At 43.4% G+C, this 20,475-nt stretch overlaps 2 protein-coding genes across 2 annotated transcripts; both read left to right on the top strand.

The window, feature by feature from the left end:
* The first annotated feature begins 617 nt into the window (after positions 1 to 617).
* Positions 618 to 2,500, top strand: LOC121873097. Its single transcript, XM_042376408.1, has 2 exons — positions 618 to 795; positions 829 to 2,500. Exons 1-2 carry the CDS (start codon positions 676 to 678, stop codon positions 1,825 to 1,827), a joined length of 1,119 nt encoding a protein of 372 aa, XP_042232342.1. The 5' UTR covers positions 618 to 675; the 3' UTR covers positions 1,828 to 2,500.
* A 4,612-nt stretch (positions 2,501 to 7,112) lies between these two features.
* Positions 7,113 to 8,270, top strand: LOC121873120. Its single transcript, XM_042376433.1, has 3 exons — positions 7,113 to 7,290; positions 7,324 to 7,858; positions 8,080 to 8,270. Exons 1-3 carry the CDS (start codon positions 7,171 to 7,173, stop codon positions 8,268 to 8,270), a joined length of 846 nt encoding a protein of 281 aa, XP_042232367.1. The 5' UTR covers positions 7,113 to 7,170.
* The last annotated feature ends 12,205 nt before the right edge of the window (positions 8,271 to 20,475 follow it).

Raw genomic sequence — 20,475 nt, 5'->3', positions numbered from 1 at the left:
GAGTTATTTACCTTCATCTTAGAGATAACAAGTAGACAGCATTTAACAGACTGAGGATAGACTGACACACAGTCTACATGATCAGAAAAACCTCTCCAGCCTTATGACCGAAGGATAAAAACGGTGAAATATATGATCAAGATCGCGCTGGATATTGACGTGGTGAAGTGCCAGGGAACTTATAAGGCTCCAGAAGTCTATAACCAACTCGACTAAGGTGCTTGATGATGTGAACTTGGTGCAACACTTCTAATTATATTTGTGTTCACCAAATAAGGTTCTTGTTCACCAAAAGGTTCTAAGATCACAGGTAGTTTGTCTACAACGATTTAAAGAAAAAAATCGTTCATTTCCGAGTTTTCAGTTTCCAAGTTTCTGCGGCATAAAAATAGTGACATTATCTGGAACCTCTACGACAACTTATACGATAAATCAATTTTATTTAATCTAAATTCTTGAAGATTTAACAAAAACATCAACAATTCTTAAGGAACACAGGGAAAGAGTGACACCACAAATTCACCTCAATATATAGAACCAATACCACCTCTGTCATCAGCAATGGGCGGGTGGGTGGGTGGTGGGATCCGTCAATCTCTTCACACAGTCATATCTGCTCTACTTGGGGTGACGTCCCCACTGCTGGTTGTGTCACCATCACGGCCACACACCATCATGGACCAGTTGTTGAGGGTGATGCTGGTCACCCTCACCCTGCCGCTCCTCTCAACACCAACTACCACTGCTACTGCTGCTGGACACAACAATACACCAACAGTCACAGGTACAACTCAGGTGGAACAAGAAACTGATGTTAATATAACTCAGGAAGAACATCATCATATAGGTGTTAAGTTGCCTCGTCCACCCCGTGATGATGATGGCTCTCTGGCGCCTCTGTGTCAACACCTGCCCTGTGAAACTCTACAGGCTGCCGGGAGACTCCGCATCCCTGCCATAGTGAGCTTAATGATCTTACACAAGGACTTCACAGGTGAGTCCTGGGCTCCGAGACTCGTGTTCCTCGACGAAGACAACAATGAGTGTGGGTGTGTGGACGTGAGTCTAAGTAAGGATATATTAGTCCAGGTAAAATACATCTGTCGTGGAGCACCAGCTGACTCGGCTCTTCTACCACTGGCGATGTACACAACAGAAGGATGGATACATATTAAACTGGTGAAAAACGACGAAGGACTAAACATTACTTTACTCAAGCCAGACGGCAGGACGCCCCTAAAAATAATGTCCTTACTTGGTGTTTTGTCTGATTATGTACGAGTAAACAATGTACCACAGTTTGGTTACTCCAAGTTGGTTCACTACAACCAAAACACAACTGCCTCCAGCCCTGACACAGCTGCCTCCAGCCAAGACACAGCCACTACATCATCTGCCTCACCTACCACAGCCACGTCAGGAAACACAACTAAAACTGACACAATCACCCAACTGGTGCTCACTATAACAGGCTCATTATCAGCCGCTTCATGTTTTTTGGCCATTATATTCATCATCAAAAATCTCTGGTTCTCGTCCGCTGAGGTGAACCCGACCATCACACACGAAGTACCGGCACTCACTCCTCGGTGTCCAGGACAAAATTCAGATGTAATGATCATTTTGTCCCCCCAAGTGTCACAGACTGCCGGTCAGCGAACCGCTAACTTAGGTCATAGTTATGGGCATGGCACTACAGGGCAAGCTGCTGCTGGTTACAGCGGTGAAGCACAAAACGCCTCAAGCCACACTGCTGAGGGTCTTGCAGCAAGTCTTCACAGCTACGCCAGTGACAACAGTCTTTACGCCGCCGTCAAGACTACATAAGACGGCTGCTGATTGTTTCACTGCGAGTCGTACATAAATTATTGACCATTGTTCATCATTATCCCAGCCTGGGAGAGTGTTGGTGTGTGGCCAGCGGACAACCTCACGAGAGAGACACCAGCTACATGAACAGAACACATGAAGAACGCTAACCACATCAGCAGGACATATGAAGGACACCAACCTTAAGAGACGAACACATGAAGAACACCAGCCACAAGAACAGGACCCATGAACACCAACCACAAAAGGAGAGCACATGAACACCAGCCACAAGAACACATGAAGAACACCAGTTACAAGAAGAGGAGAAATGAACAACCTCAAAAAGAGAGCACATGAACACCAGCCACAAGAACAGGACACATGAAGAACGTCAATCACATGAACAGGACACATGAAGAACACGAGAACATTAGCCTGGAGATATAGGGCCATACTGAAACTATCTGCAGTGTAAATTGTTCTTTAGTTTTATTCATCAGCGGTTATCTAGAACACACGCTTACAATAATTCCACATTACAGAACTTTATAAATTCATTGTACACTATTTCTTATTTCTGTTCAGTTTTCAGTAAATATTGAACAACAATGACACAACAAATTACTTTTCCAAATCATTTTTTTTTCAATTTAATAAAGACGTCTACATCACTACTACTGTAATACTTCATCATCTTTGCGTTAACTACGAGATATGTACAGAATCATTATTATTTAGTTAAAGAAATATTCATTATTATTATGCTCATTATAAGTTGGTCGATGAGGACTGTTTGCTATTTGATTTGATTTTACTTTTCATGATGACAATGAGAGACGGAAAAAACATTAATGATATGATTGAATAAAGGGTGGTAGATCCCTCGACCACCGGCGTTTCTTTGAGTTATTTACCTTCATCTTAGTGATAACAAGTAGACAACATTTAACAGACTGAGGGATAGACTGACACACAGTCTACATGATCAGGAAAAAACCTCTCCAGCCTTATGACCGAACGATAAAAGCGGTGAAATATAGGATCAAGATCGAGCCGGATTTTGACGTGGTGAGGTGCCAGGGAACTTATATGGCTCCAGAAGTCTAAAACCAACTCGACTAAGGTACTTGATAATGTGAACTTGGTGCAGCACTTCTAATTATATTCCTGTTCACAAAATAAGTTTCTTGTTCACCAAAAGATTCTAATATCACAGGTAGTTTGTCTACAACTATTTAAAGTAAAAAATTGTGATAATTTCCAAGTTTTCAGTTTCCAAGTTTCTGCGGCATAACAAATAGTGACATTATCTGGAACCTCTACGACAACTTATGCGATAAATCAATTCTATTTAATCTAAAATCTTGAAGATTTAACAAAAACATTAACAATTCTTAAGGAACATAGGGAAAGAGAACCACCCTAAATTCACCTGATTATGTTGAATCCAGCACCACTTCTGTCGTCTGTAATGAGGGGGGGGGGAGGTCTGGGAAAGATGGGTGAGTGGGGGGTCGGCCAATCTCTCGACACAGTCATATCTGCTCTTCTTAGGGTGACGTCCCCACTGCTGAATATGTCACCATCACGGCCACACACCATCATGGACCAGTTGTTGAGGGTGATGTTGTTCACCCTCACCCTGCCGCTCCTCTCAACACCAACTACCACTGCTACTGCTGCTGGACACAACAATACACCAACAGTCACAGGTACAACTCAGGTGGAACAAGAAACTGATGTTAATATAACTCAGGAAGAACATCATCACATAGGTGTTAAGTTGTCTCGTCCACCCCGTGATGATGATGGCTCTCTAGCGCCTCAGTGTCAACACCTGCCCTGTGAGACTCTACAGGCTGCCGGGAGAGTGCACATCCCTGCCATAGTGAGTTTATTGACCCCAGATAAGGACTTCACAGGTGAGTCCTGGGCTCCGAGACTCGTGTTCCCCGACGATGACAACAATGAGTGTGGGTGTGTGGACGTGAGTCTAAGTAAGGATATATTAGTCCAGGTAAAATACACCTGTCGTGGAGCACCAGCTGACTCGGCTCTTCTACCACTGGCGATGTACACAACAGAAGGATGGATACATATTAAACTGGTGATAAACGACGAAGGACTAAACATTACTTTACTCAAGCCAGACGGCAGGACGCCCCTAAAAATATTGTTCTTACTTGGTGTTTTGTCTGATTATGTACGAGTAAACAATGTACCACAGTTTGGTTACTCCAAGTTGGTTCACTACAACCAAGACACAGCTGCCCCCAGCCAAGACACAGCTGCCTCCAGCCCTGACACAACTGCCTCCAGCCAAGACACAACTGCCTCCAGCCAAGACACAACTGCCTCCAGCCCAGACACAACTGCTACATCTCCTGCCACCTGTCTCCCTCCACCAGCCACGTCTTGGACAATCAACTCGAGCTTCAGTTCATTGTACCGGGGGCTGTTGATGGTGGACACGGTTATAGTGGTCCTGGTAGTGGTTCTCAGTGTGGCTATTTTTGCATTAGTAATCCAGAAAATGGTTTGAAACAGGACATGGCCATCTATATGGCCCTCATCATAGCAAGAATTTTAGGCTAAACAAATGATTTTTTTGGACTTTCCATCTCCGCTTCAATTTCTTGAGATATATTTTCTAAAAAATAAGTTAATAAGACTCCCCATTCATGATGATACACCCACCTGGAGGTACTGAGCCATTGATGATACACACACCTGGAGGTACTGAACCATTGATGATACACCCACCTGGAGGTACTGAGCCATTGATGATACACACACCTGGAGGTACTGAACCATTGATGATACACACACCTGGAGGTACTGAGCCATTGATGATACACACACCTGGAGGTACTGAGCCATTGATGATACACCCACCTGGCTGGAGATATAGGGCCATCCTCAAACTATCTACAGTGTAAATTGTTCTTCAGTTTTGTACATCAACGGTGATCTAGAACACAGACTTACAATAATCGCATAATAAAGAACGTTATAAATTCTCTGTACAATCAAAGACAAAAGTCGTGTCGCGGTTTTGTCCGAAGATTAAATATAACTCGTGAAACATTAATAGAGCCCTACAGTACCACAAGGCAGAGCGCACCAAAAGTTTAACCCTTCGGCATATGTTTTCACACTAAATTTTATACAAGAAGTTTATCAGCCAAAACCTGACATCGAACTACTACTACTGCAATACACATTATATATATATATCCTACCCTATATATATATATATCCTATATAATATATATGATATCTTGGATAAAATCACCGGAAAATTAAACAACTCTAACCAAGCTACCTTATTCACTCATCTTCTAGACCCGCAACTGACCCATGGAAGAAGGCTTGGAATATATTCTTGACTTAAAACACATGAGGTTCCTTCATAACCTGACATCCACTAATCCCCACACCAACACAAACGTAGAGGAGCTTAAGAGAAGGGTGGTGACGTGACTAGCCAGGTCAGGTCAGAAAAAAGGGACCCACAAAATAACTATCATACATCTAGATCAAAGGTTTTCAAAGCATTTTTAACCTTGGGCCACTGACAAATAAATTTATGTAACATAATATCAGTTTTGAACTGACCATCACTAAGGTTTATTGATTTTAATTCCTTAATCAAACTAGCTTCAACCAGAAGTCTTTCTGTGACACAAGATGATTTAAATACTTCCAAGCTTTTTTCCCAAGCAATGGGGTGATTATTATTCCTAACATGAACGAACAAGGCACTGCTTTCAGATGCTGTTCTGATATTATACTTATGTTGTTTGATTCTGAGCTGCAGTGTTTTTCCTGTTTGTCCTACATAATTACAATTACATTTGCTACATGGAATACAATAAACACTTCCATTTACATTCAAACTTGGGCTATTCCTTATTAACATATTGGTAATGGTAGAGTCATACTTGAAAACAACATTAATATTTAGAAGCTTGAGGGACCGAACTAAGGGGACAAATTCATTACGACAGGGCAGAGTCAAAATATTCTTAAGTGTAGGAACTTGTCTGGTTTGCGAGGAATGAAAGGATTTTTTGGCCCTTTTAAAACAACGATCAACAAACACAGAAGGGTACCCGAGTTTCTATCAAGATTTATCTTATCCACGTTTTCATTGTGGATTTACATGAAATATATATTATATATATATATATATATATATATATATATATATATATATATATATATATATATATATATATATATATATATATATATATATATATATATATATATATATATATATATACATATATATATGCTGATGACCACAAGGAAAGAAGAAAACACGAAGTTCCCAAGCGCTTTCGTGTAATTCACATCTTCAGGGGTGAGTACAGACTAGAGAGAGTAATACAAATCAAGGTGTATATATACAGAGGAGGGTGAGACCAGGTCCACAACGGTTGGTGGTCAGGTCAGATGGTCAAGTGACCCGGCCTTCTCACCTGATCACAAATCTTCTTAATTACAAAATTGTCCAGCTTGTACATGCCGTTACTCAAATTCATGTTGAATGCTTCGGTATGTTTAATAAGACTAGATTCTATGATGTTCCTACTATCAATTGAATTACATGGTAATATTGAGGAGACATGTTTTAATAAAGTGTGCTAGATCCCTCGACCACCGGCGTTTCTTGGAGTTATTTACCTTCATCTTAGAGATAACAAGTAGACAGCATTTAACAGACTGACGGATAGACTGACACACAGTCTACATGATCAAGAAAAACCTCTCCAGCCTTATGACCGAAGGATAAAAACGGTGAAATATATGATCAAGATCGCGCTGGATATTGACGTGGTGAAGTGCCAGGGAACTTATAAGGCTCCAGAAGTCTATAACCAACTCGACTAAGGTGCTTGATGATGTGAACTTGGTGCAACACTTCTAATTATATTTGTGTTCACCAAATAAGGTTCTTGTTCACCAAAAGGTTCTAAGATCACAGGTAGTTTGTCTACAACGATTTAAAGAAAAAAATCGTTCATTTCCGAGTTTTCAGTTTCCAAGTTTCTGCGGCATAAAAATAGTGACATTATCTGGAACCTCTACGACAACTTATACGATAAATCAATTTTATTTAATCTAAATTCTTGAAGATTTAACAAAAACATCAACAATTCTTAAGGAACACAGGGAAAGAGTGACACCACAAATTCACCTCAATATATAGAACCAATACCACCTCTGTCATCAGCAATGGGCGGGTGGGTGGGTGGTGGGATCCGTCAATCTCTTCACACAGTCATATCTGCTCTACTTGGGGTGACGTCCCCACTGCTGGTTGTGTCACCATCACGGCCACACACCATCATGGACCAGTTGTTGAGGGTGATGCTGGTCACCCTCACCCTGCCGCTCCTCTCAACACCAACTACCACTGCTACTGCTGCTGGACACAACAATACACCAACAGTCACAGGTACAACTCAGGTGGAACAAGAAACTGATGTTAATATAACTCAGGAAGAACATCATCATATAGGTGTTAAGTTGCCTCGTCCACCCCGTGATGATGATGGCTCTCTGGCGCCTCTGTGTCAACACCTGCCCTGTGAAACTCTACAGGCTGCCGGGAGACTCCGCATCCCTGCCATAGTGAGCTTAATGATCTTACACAAGGACTTCACAGGTGAGTCCTGGGCTCCGAGACTCGTGTTCCTCGACGAAGACAACAATGAGTGTGGGTGTGTGGACGTGAGTCTAAGTAAGGATATATTAGTCCAGGTAAAATACATCTGTCGTGGAGCACCAGCTGACTCGGCTCTTCTACCACTGGCGATGTACACAACAGAAGGATGGATACATATTAAACTGGTGAAAAACGACGAAGGACTAAACATTACTTTACTCAAGCCAGACGGCAGGACGCCCCTAAAAATAATGTCCTTACTTGGTGTTTTGTCTGATTATGTACGAGTAAACAATGTACCACAGTTTGGTTACTCCAAGTTGGTTCACTACAACCAAAACACAACTGCCTCCAGCCTACCACAGCCACGTCAGGAAACACAACTAAAACTGACACAATCACCCAACTGGTGCTCACTATAACAGGCTCATTATCAGCCGCTTCATGTTTGTTGGCCATTATATTCATCATCAAAAATCTCTGGTTCTCCTCCGCTGAGGTGAACCCGACCATCACAAACGAAGTACCAGCACTCAGGCTTCGGTGTCCGGGACAAAATTCAGATGTAATGATCATTTTGTCCCCCCAAGTGTCACAGACTGCCGGTCAGCGAACCGCTAACTTAGGTCATAGTTATGGGCATGGCACTACAGGGCAAGCTGCTGCTGGTTACAGCGGTGAAGCACAAAACGCCTCAAGCCACACTGCTGAGGGTCTTGCAGCAAGTCTTCACAACTACGCCAGTGACAACAGTCTTTACGCGGCCGTCAAGACTACATAAGACGGCTGCTGATTGTTTCACTGTGAGTCGTACATAAATTATTGACCATTGTTCATCATTATCCCAGCCTGGGAGAGTGTTGGTGTGTGGCCAGCGGACAACCTCACGAAGTACACCAGGTCAAGAGCAGAACACATAATAAGAAAATAACACATTAGCACCAACCACATGAACAGAACACATGAAGAACGCTAACCACATCAACAGGACATATGAAGAACACTAACCTTAAGAGACGAACACATGAAGAACACCAGCCACAAGAACAGGACCCATGAACACCAACCACAAAAAGAGAGCACATGAACACAAGACACAAGAACATAACACATGAAGAACACCAGTTGCAAGAACAGGAGAAATGAACAACCTCAAAAAGAGAGCACATGAACACCAGCCACAAGAACAGATCACATGAAGAACGTCAATCACATGAACAGGACACATGAAGAACACGAGAACATTAGCCTGGAGATATAGGGCCATATTGAAACTATCTGCAGTGTAAATTGTTCTTCAGTTTTATTCATCAGCGGTGATCTAGAACACAGACTTACAATAATTCCATATTAAAGAACTTTATTAATTCATTGAACACTATTTCTTATTTCTGTTCAGTTTTCAGTAAATATTGAACAACAATGACATAACAAATTACTTTTCCCCAAAAAATTTTTTCAATTTAATAAAGACGTCTACATCACTACTACTGTAATACTTCATCATCTTTGCGTTAACTACGAGATATGTACAGAATCATTATTATTTAGTTAAAGAAATATTCATTATTATTATGCTCATTATAAGTTGGTCGATGACTACTGTTTGCTATTTGATTTGATTTTACTTTTCATAATGACAATGAGAGACGGAAAAAAAACATTAAAGATGTGTTTGAATAAAGTGTGCTAGATCCCTCGACCACCGGCGTTTCTTGGAGTTATTTACCTTCATCTTAGAGATAACAAGTAGACAACATTTAACAGACTGAGGGATAGACTGACACACAGTCTACATGATCAGGAAAAACCTCTCCAGCCTTATGACCGAAGGATAAAAACGGTGAAATATATGATCAAGATCGAGCCGGATTTTGACGTGGTGAGGTGCCAGGGAATTTATAAGGCTCCAGAAGTCTATAGCCAACTCGACTAAGGTGCTTGATGATGTGAACTTGGTGCAACACTTCATAATTTGCTTCCTGTTCACAAAATAAGTTTCTTGTTCACCAAAAGGTTCTAAGATCACAGGTAGTTTGTCTACAACGATTTAAAATAAAAAATTGTGTTCATTTCCGTGTTTTCAGTTTCCAAGTTTCTGCGGCATAGCAAATAGTGACATTATCTGGAACCTCTACGACAACTTATGCGATAAATCAATTCTATTTAATCTAAATTTTTGAAGATTTAACAAAAACATCAACAATTCTTAAGGAGCACAGGGAAAGAGTGACACCACAAATTCACCTCATTATATAGAACCAATACCACCTCTGTCATCAGCAATGGCCGGGTGGGTGGGTGGGGGATCCGCCAATCTCTTCACACAGTCATAGCTGCGCTACTTGGGGTGACGTCCCCACTGCTGGTTGTGTCACCATCACGGCCACACACCATCATGGACCAGTTGTTGAGGGTGATGCTGGTCACCCTCACCCTGCCGCTCCTCTCAACACCAACTACCACTGCTACTGCTGCTGGACACAACAATACACCAACAGTCACAGGTACAACTCAGGTGGAACAAGAAACTAATGTTAATACAACTCAGGGAGAACATCATCATATAGGTGTTAAGTTGTCTCGTCCACCCCGTGATGATGATGGCTCTCTGGCGCCTCAGTGTCAACACCTGCCCTGCGAGAGACTACAGACTGCCGGGAGACTCCACATCCCTGCCATATTGAGTATAATGACCCGAGGCAAGGGCTTCACAGGTGAGACCTGGGCTCCGAGACTCGTGTTCCTCGACGATGACAACAATGAGTATGGGTGTGTGGACGTGGCTCTAAGTAAGGATATAGTAGTCCAGGTAAAATACACCTGTCCTGGAGCACCAGCTGACTCGGCTCTTCTACCACTGGCGATGCACACAACAGAAGGATGGATACATATTAAACTGGTGATAAACGACAAAGGACTAAACATTACTTTACTCAAGCCAGACGGCAGGACGCCCCTAAAAATATTATTCCTACATGGTGTTTTGTCTGATTATGTACGAGTAAACAATGTACCACAGTTTGGTTACTCCAAGTTGGTTCACTACAACCAAGACACAACTGCCCCCAGCCCTGACACAACTGCCTCCAGCCGTGACACAACTGCCTCCAGCCCTGACACAACTGCCTCCAGCCAAGACACAACTAGTGCTTCATCCCCTACCATTTATTTGTCTGCCTCATCTACCACAGCCACGCCAGGAAACACAACTAAAACTGACACAATCACCCAACTGGTGCTCACTATAATAGGCTCATTATCAGCCGCTTCATGTTTGTTGGCCATTATATTCATCATAAAAAATCTCTGGTTCTCCTCCGCTGAGGTGAACCCGACCATCACACATGAAGTACCGGCACTCGGGCGTCGGTGTGCAGGACAAAACTCGGATGTAATGATCATTTTGTCCCCCCAAGTGTCACAGACTGCCGGTCAGCCAACCGCTGCTGCTGACTACAGAGGTGAAGCACAAAACGCCTCAAGCCACACTGCTGAGGGTCTTGCAGCAAGTCTTCACAGCTACGCCAGTGACAACAGTCTTTACGCGGCCGTCAAGACTACATAAGACGGCTACTGATTGTTTCACTGTGAGTCGTACATAAATTATTGACCGTTGTTCTTCATTATCCCAGCCTGGGAGAGTGTTGGTGTGTGGCCAGCGGACAACCTCACGAGAGAGACACCAGCTACAAGAACAGAACACATAAATAACACCAGCTATAAGAACAGGACACATGAACAGCAACTACAAGACGAGAAAACATGAACAACAACCACAAGAACAGGACACTTGAAGATAACCAGCTACAAGAACAGAACACAAGAAGAACACTAACCATAAGAACAGGACACATGAACACCAACCACAAGAACAGGACACGTGAAGATCACCAGCCACAAGAACAGAAATAATGAACACCAACCAAAAGAACAGAACACATGAAGAACACTAACCATAAAAACAGGTCACAGGAACACCAACCACAAGAACGTCCCCAAAACATGAGTGAGCACACCCACTAGCATCCTGTTTTCTCTCAGCCGTAGAAGTCGAAACAATCTAGTAATTATAACCCAGCATAACCACAAAAATATTCTTCTAAGGGTTGATTATTTCACATTGCTTTTTAATATTGACTCGGGCTTATAATAAAACAATGTTCTTGTATTGGATATTTTTGCTAATAAATTCTGTAAATAAACCAAGCTGGTGGTATTACCTTCAACCAACAACCCACATAAACTCCCATGGTGACAACACACACCCTTGTTGTACTCCATCTTGGACTATTTACCAACACTGCCTCTTTCTGCTCCACTTGTTCAACTGTTAGAGAAATGAAAAGGAACTTACGATGTTTTGACACTGAGACTTTGGAACTTTGTATCTAAAGTAATTAAGAATGAAATAACACATCATTTAAAACTGGTATATGCTTACAAAATATTTACAGTAACTGGGAATAAAGGGACAAATCATTAACTCCCTGAAAGTTTACACCCCCCAACAAAAATAAAACTACAGTCTGACTTATTGTTCACGTTTCTGTCCATCATTAATACCACACAACCTGACAGACAGGGGAGAGAAAGAACCTTTATGATTCTCTTCACTACAATGGAGGTCAATTAGCTGTAATAAATAAACTATCTTAGCCAACTCTACGAAGACGAATTCGAGATAATGAAGAGGATAAAATTAATACATATTCTATAATATTTATCTGGCAACACTCTATTCTAACGTTACAAAACTGAAAGAAAAAATGATACTTACAAAACATAAATTGATAGAGAAATAAATAAATAAATAATATAATATATATATATATATATATATATATATATATATATATATATATATATATATATATATATATATATATATAAATAAAAGAAATATATTTTTTATTTCAACAGACGATGACAGGAAATAAAGAAGTCGTATCCCCTGATAAAGACTCAGAGTGTGCATAACAACATCCGAACGTCTTCTCTTCACTACTATTACTTTGCTGTCACTGAATCGAGTATGATGATCATTCAGCTATGATAAAATGATACGAGTTATTATGGATTCACCTACGTTGGTGAGTTCTGAGGTGACTAAAGAGGCCGACATGGGACCGGCAGAGTCAGATCACAGATGTTGGATGTGGGGGGCTACATCTAGTGTGGTAGCAGCGGCGGCAGTGTCTTTCCGGCGTTGGTGCTTGTCTGCCTTGTAATGATTGAATATCAGACCATAGCTTATAGCCCATGGAGTTGCAACACATATAACAGTGAGTGTACAGACCTCGTGGTACCCGAACATACCAGGTTGACACACCCAAGGTCAGGACCCAAGGGACCTGACCTCGTCCACTAATTACTTAAGTTAGCAATGTGACTTGACCTACAGACACACCCGGGCATGACCACACCTGGACACAGCTGTCCAGATCTAACCAGTTTAGTGTTAATTGGCGCAGGTCAAACGCCGGCTGTGTGGCCCCCATATAAAGGCCCTGCAGTCCTGCCCACGTTGTCATTCAGGGCCATTGGAGGATTGGTCATTGAGAGGTCATTCTGGTCATTCCTTATTCTCTCCCGTTCGGGTCGTCAGTCTGTCCACTCCCAAAGAGTCACGCTCGTCCTCCCCCCAGGTCGGGAGGGAGGCTCCCAACCAGACCCCCGCCTCACCAGCTAAGCAGAGTCTCGCATATGAGACAGCCCAGCCAGCACCCACTGGGCCTACATCAGGGTACATGTGAGTCTTTGTCAGAACGATTCCTAGGGTGAGTTACCTACTGTGGGAAGTGTATTCATTCATGTTCTGTCCGAGAGTCAGTGTCGAGTAACGTAACTTAGTGTGTTAGTACCCTGATATAATAATAATATTAACGTGTCCATGTCATTGAATGAATCAATAAATAGTTGTATAAAAGAGGTGTTTGAGAAGTTGTCCCTTAAGAACGTGATATACTGTATGTGTATTGGTGCAATAGAAGATAAGTGTATTGACGCAGTGTAAATAACATCCCAGCCACTCTACAAACTCTTCTGTCTTTACATCCTCCTTCTATAAATATTCTACCTATATGTAATCCTCTACGTGTGAGTTTCACTCATACAGGAAGCAATTATAGCAGTTAGACAACCCACGCGCTCGCTGTTTAGTCATTACAGACTGGTGGTGGTGTACTTAGCGTAAAACCAGAATGCCCTCGGTTAGCCATAACACCTGGCTCGTTAGTTCAAAAGTGCGTGATAAGAAGTTCCTGCGTAGTAGCGTGAAAAGTGTCCTAGTGTGTCTCCGTTACAGCTCAAGTAAATGTCTCTTGTGGTGGTATGCGCGAATTTTTAATAGAAATATGTTCAGTGCTTAACGTAATTTCTCAGTGTCACCCGCTATCTGTGGCATTCTCAGTAGCCCAAGTGCAGTTTGATTGTTGGTCAGTGTTAAATGTAGCCATTGTGTTTCAGTGATGAAAGCGGTGTCTGTACTAACTGTTATAACTTAACATGTCTTTTAACCTACATCCTCCTCCCTGTCCTAATCCTCACCTCATCCTCCTTACCCTTCCTCCCATCCCTGCCCCGCCCTGCCCGCCCCTCCGTTCCGTGCCCCTCCCCGCCCCGCAAAGCCTCGGCCTGGCCCGATCAACCACGCCTCGGCTCCTCCCCACCTCACCCGCAACGCACCAGCCTGGCTGGGCCTGGCCAGCCTCGCCTCGCCCAGTGCCGCCCCGCCCCGCTTCGCCCCACCCCGCTCGTGTGACCTCACGTCCTTCTGACCCGCCCCGCCTCGCTTGACCACACTAATCCCCCGTCTTTTGACCCGTAAGCTGTGTGTTGATGATGATGGTTAATATAAAGTAATATTGCGATGAATGCAGAGCTTCATTCAGTGTATTTTTATGCTATTATGATTTGTGATGTACTCTTTGACGCGAAGTGATAAATGATATTCAGTGTAGTGCGCAGAGCTTCACTCCCCGACCCAGCCTGATGAGAACATTGTCGTGACGGAAATGATAGTTGCCAAACATTGACCTAACGTATAAAGTAAACTTTTTTTTTGCGAATGCACTTCCAACTGATCCATCATCCCTTTAGGATTGTTTCTCTGTCAAATGTCACTCACAGTACCACCCATGGCCAGCCGGACGTCAACCACAGTACATACGAGCAGAGAAGAACCAGCAGGATGAAAGCAGCGTGATGAATGCAGCTTGATGAAGGCAGCACGAAACCCACCACACACCACGTCACTTCTTTCAAGTCCTCCCTTGGTCTAGGATTAAGAAGATTTTATATTTTTCTACTTTAGGAAGTTAAGGAGTGTGGAATGGATCGCCATACAACGAACCCTGGTGAGCCCAGCCAGGGAGGGATTCACCACTGTGGAAGGTGTAAGACAGGACGGTCTTTGGTCTCGCCGACACTCACGTACGGAGGGCGAACCCTGGTCCGCGGAACCTCCCTTACGAGTCATCTAAGGAGACGACAGCCCAAGCAGTGGACCGGCCTTCATCCCGGCCGGAGGGGGCCGACGGCAGATGAACAGAAAATCGTCTGGAATATGTTGAAAATGATGATGTTGCAGAGAAGAAGTACAGATGGAGCAGAAAATTTCATCTGGAATATGAAAATGAAGATGTATAAAGAAACGCAGATGAGCAGAAAAATTCGTCTGGAATATGAAAATGATGATGTATAAAGAAACGTAGATGAACAGAAAAATCATCTGGAATATTATAGAAACCAGGAGGAAGTGAGAAGAAGTCAGATGATGTGGTGACAAGACCTAGAAAGTGCCGTATTGAAGAAAGAAAAACGAAGACAGAAGACGCGCTGTGCTACTATCAGAAGAAAGTTGAAGATGACAAGGTGGATCATCAGGACCAACTGACTACCGCTGTTGTGCTGCCGGCATTCCCTATTTTCAGATACCAGCTGGATGGAGGACTTGAGTCATGCTGGACCCAACTAATGTACTGATGTTGTTGATGTATAATAAAAAGATATCAATACCCTAATATGTGAAGTAGGAACATTTTTTGTGTATTTTGAAGTATTTTCTCTGATTTTTGTTGATGTTTACTACAAAGAATGCCTTTTTTTAGTCTCACTTTTTTCTATGAGTTCATTTGATCAATGTCTTGGACTATGAAACACAATGTTGTAGCTATATTACTGACTGAGATGAATTATTATTTTGACATGGGCTGATAAGGAAATGTAACACCTGTTATTGTTGTTGTGATTTGGTGTTTGTCCAGATACAATTAGATATGCATGATCTTTCATTAGATGTTCACTGTTGTGCTTTTTTTCCAGCATAGAAGTTTTGATCGTGGCGGAGGTATAGGCTTTGTCAGATCAAACTAGGCCACAGAAAAACACCATAGGCTGTAGTACCTCCCTGTTTGATAGCTGTTTACTACTTACTGCCACTGTGCAGGACACTGCCGTTCATGCCATCGAGGAGTTGCCTCACAATGGCAATGAATTTTTGGGGGATGCCAAAAAGACTGAGGGTCCGTCAGAGGGCTTTCCTGTTGATCGATTCAAAGGCTTTGGTTAGGGCAATGACAGCCATCTACAGGTAACGACGCTGTTCTCTGCACTTTTCCTATATCTGGCGGGCAGCAGAGATCATGTCAGTGGTGCCACGCGATAGTATAAAGCCACATTGAGATTCTGGAAGGAAATTTTTCGCCTCAGGAAGAAGTCTGTTTAGAAGGACTCAGGAGATAATCTTGCCAGCTACGGACAGCAGCAAGATCCCAAGGTGGTTCCCAAAGTCTGACTGGTCTCCCGTGTTCTTAAATATTGGCGATGGAGGTGTTTTACGAGCTTGGGTGATTTTTTCATTTTCCCATATATTCTCCAGGAGAGAGTGGTAAGCAGAGGTCCTCCTGCTTTATTCACCTCGGCAGGGATTCCATCAGACCCTGAGGCGTTGTTATTTTTCACCTGTTTGATGGCAGTAGCTACCTCATCCAGGGATGGAGGCTAGCTGAGGATGGGTCAGCTCTGGATGCTGAGGGACCTGCTGGATAGTCAGGACATCCACATCGGTGTTTCAGTGTAGCAGCAATTTGTAGTGCTCTTTTCAGCACTGAAGGATGCCTTCTTTGTCTTAAATTATGGAGTTGCCGTCGGATAAGCAGGAGGGGCTACGCCCTGAGTGATTGGCCCATGAAATATTTTATTGGAATTGAAAAATTCGCGCATCTTGTGTTGATCTGCAAGTTCTGTATTTCACATGCTTCATTTTTAAACCAGTCTTTCTTTAGATTGTGAAGTTCTTGCTGGGCCGCCGCTGTCTTTTTGTGGAAGGCATCAGGTTTGGTCCGAGAGTGCGGGTTTTTATGACAGTCAGTTAAAGCAGCACGTTTATCATCGATGAGTACATTGATTTCCGGGTCCTTTTCGTCAAACCAGTCCTGGTGTATTCTTTCGATCTGGTCTAGGGTCTCTCTGCAGGTTTTTGTCATGACAGTGTCGAGAATACCCCCATTCAGCACTGGGATTTGGGTTGTTTGTTGTCTGGTTGTATATCAACCCATGTTTGAACTGCTCTCTGAAAGCATGTGCTACCGCTGGATCCTCCAGATCCTTAGTGTTCAAACTCTTCTGGAGACTTGTTGCCTTTACTGTTTTAGGGCAACGTGAAGTGAGAGCTCGACTCTGACGAGCCGATGATCAGTGTTACAGTAGTCTGAGCTACGCATGGCTCAAGTGATGAGGATCATCTCGGCGATCTCTTGCTCTGACAATGGTGTAGTCAATGAGATACCAGTGTTTGGAACGTAGGTGTTACCACGAACCCTTGAACTTCTCGGCCTGCCTAAACAATGTATTGGTGATAGTGAGGTTGTGTTCAGCACTCTTGCTGAGGAGGCGTAGGCCGTTGGGATTACACTTGTCTACTCCACCCCCCACTCAAATGTCAGCACCCTGCCAATCCTGGCATTGAAGTCACCTAGGAGCAATAACCTTAGCTTTCTGATAGGTCAAGCAGTCGGCGTAAAAGTCCTCTGATGTCATCTGAACCAGTGTTGGGGCATATGCACTGATGACGAAGGTATGATCAGGCGGCGGAAACGCGATCCTCCGGCTGGTTACCGCTGCTAACTCGCTCGTTTGCTGGTGCAGACGACACTTGGGGTGGTTGGACGGAGGTGAGAACGGCAGCGACTATCTCCGCCACCGGCAGATTCAACCCAGCCGCCATACCGTCAGTATCTAGCTACCCTGCTGTCCGTCAAATTCTGGCTGTGATCTCATCATAGGTCCTGGACTCGTGGGCTGTGTTTCCAGACCTTCACCTATCAACTGCCAACTCTCTGGTCATCTACCACTACCGCATACCACGACCATCAGTTCATCACATTCCGTCGGTGCCCCTGTGTTCTCCTGCCTTTTCAAGACGTCGCTGAGTGTGGAATTGAAGTGGACTCTTCCCTATCCTGAGTGTGCATCACCGTGTTCCAGAACCTTCCCCCAGGGCCACTGCCGTAGGAAATATTTGTTCATGGTTTGATTCTATAATTGTTGACTCCATTTAATTGTTTGAATCCATTAATTGCTGACTCCCATTATTTGTTTGATTCCTTTAAGTGTTTGCTTCCTTTAATTGTTTGACTCCCGTAATTATTTGATGTTTGTTGAGTGGTGTCAGAGTTTTGTGTTATATTTTTATAGTAAAGAGATGCCAATCTCAAACGGTTGTTTGTTATTCCTCAGAAAACCATGGTCCTTGACTTTCCTTTATTAAGATCCTGATTAGCCTGGTAAGGGATTTCTATCCCTAAGTCCCAGGCCTTTACAATGATTAGTGATGTCATAATGAGACCAGAGCGCGTCGAAGAGGCGCCAGTTGATGCCAACAGGCATTTCAGTTAGCCTATTTAGGATGCATTGGTGGATGCAGTTTCTCTCCGCAGCAGGCTTACCCTTCCAGAAGAAGGTATAGCCAGACCCCCGTTCTGTGAGTCGACCCTGGTTTGGGAGCCGGGACTCACTAATGGCAATTTTGCCAATGTTATACCTAGCCAGCTCTTTTGCCACAAGGACGAACCGTCATTTGTGCCAATATCCAGAAGGTGTCCTGACATTCCACGCAGCGACCAAAAAAGGTTGTATAGTTTATTTTTGTTTTGATCTGTGATTATGATTGTGTTTTCGACCGCATAAAGATGACCTTACTGGGTGCTTTTGCCCAGTCAGGTTGGTTCTTTAGGCAGATTATGTTTAGGGCACCTTTTCTAGCCACCTCCCCAGGTAGGGTGAGCAGAGTGACTCCTTGAAATAGCTGCTCAGTCACACAGACGGGACTGGATTGCACTGCTGCCTAGATCCCAGTGCACAAACGACCCTCTTATCTATGCCACCCATGTGCAGAGTTGTGACTAGAGACTCCAGGCAGTCATCTCTGCCTGTCCCCGTCGCCACTCATCCGTCGCCATAGGACTTTTGGGGATATAGGGGTTTTGATGATGAAGAGAGGTATGATGAGCTGGATGATGGCTGCGTGCGAGTTGATTTATGTGGTGAGGCAGGAGCGCAGGCTGCAACCACACATCTTGGCTCTCCCCTTTCCTGACCCAGTGGTGCAAGTGTTGCAACGACTGGGGAGCGGGAGAGTTGCAATGGACTGTTGATAGCCCAGTTTGTTGTTGATGATGATGATGATGATGATGATGATTGATGGCAGATGGATGATTGATGAGTGATGACGAATAGATTATTGATGATGAATGATGATGGTTGAGGATGATAGTAATGATGATAGTGTGGATATTGATAATGATGGTGATGATGTAAAATAGATAACATTTCTATTAAACAATCTTGGCACTGAGACGAAGGGGGAGGAGAGGAAGGGGGGGAGGAGGAGCTCAATACGTGGAAATATGATACGAGGGTGACGGTGAAGACAGGAGAGAGGAGGAGAGGAGGAGAGGAGGAGAGGAGGGATAGAAACAAGGAAGTGGGAAGAGATATGAGAAGGCAAAGCAGGAAGTCGGTGGTGGAGAAGGTGAGAGGTGGTGGAGGAGTGGTGGAGAAGGTGAGAGGTGGAGAAGATGGTGAAAGGTGGTGGAGGTGGTGGTGGAGAGTGGACGGAGATAGGTGGTGGAGGAGGTGGAAGAGATGGATGATGGGAAGATACAAAAAGAGCAAAACAAAAATAGGAAGTAAAAGAGAAAAAGAACAAGTGGAAGGGAATAAGGAGGGAGAAGTCAGAATGAAAGAATAGGGAGAGAGAGAGAGAGTAAGGAGAATGAGGGGGAGTAAGGAGGATGAGGGAGAGTAAGGAAAATGAGGGAGAGTAAGGAAAATGAGGGAGAGTAAGGAAAATGAGGGAGAGTAAGGAAAATGAGGGAGAGTAAGGAAAATGAGGGAGAGTAAGGAAGATGAGGGAGAGTAAGGAAGTTTAGGAAGAGTAAGGAAGATGAGGGAGGGGAAGGTATGAGGGAGGAGGGTGAGACTTCACTCTCACCTATGGTATAATGCACAAATTACTAACTATGGTGAACCACTCTACCACGAGGTAAATTCTGGTTAGTCAATTAACTTCCGTAAATAATGTAATACAAAAATACTCATTACATTATTATCACTATTATAAAAATATAAAGACGCTATCGTACCTCAGCAACCAAGCTAACGGTGACAACCAATGAGCTTCCTCGACATGAAAAACAAGGTAAATGTCAACCTGAGAACAAGTCGTGACAAAGGTTATAATATACGGAGCTGAAGACAAACAACAGTACAGCAGACAGTTACCTCTCAAGACTGTAGCTAATAGTAATATATATATTTTAACAATAATTTTAACTAGGAGAAATTAAGGAGAAAAAGTTTGAGGGTGAGGCGAGACACCGGAAACAGTCGAGGCACCAGTGTACTGTGGGCGATGCCAACGGGAGGAATACGCTCGCTGGCGCTACTATTCACAGGCGCAACACCCAAATTATTATCCATAA

This window comes from Homarus americanus, unplaced genomic scaffold (genome assembly GCF_018991925.1).
Source record: "Homarus americanus isolate GMGI-L3 unplaced genomic scaffold, GMGI_Hamer_2.0 scaffold32929, whole genome shotgun sequence".
In the NCBI taxonomy this organism is placed as follows: domain Eukaryota; kingdom Metazoa; phylum Arthropoda; class Malacostraca; order Decapoda; family Nephropidae; genus Homarus; species Homarus americanus.
The sequence above is the reverse complement of the archived record's forward strand: the minus strand, read 5'-3'. Positions and strand labels throughout refer to the sequence as shown.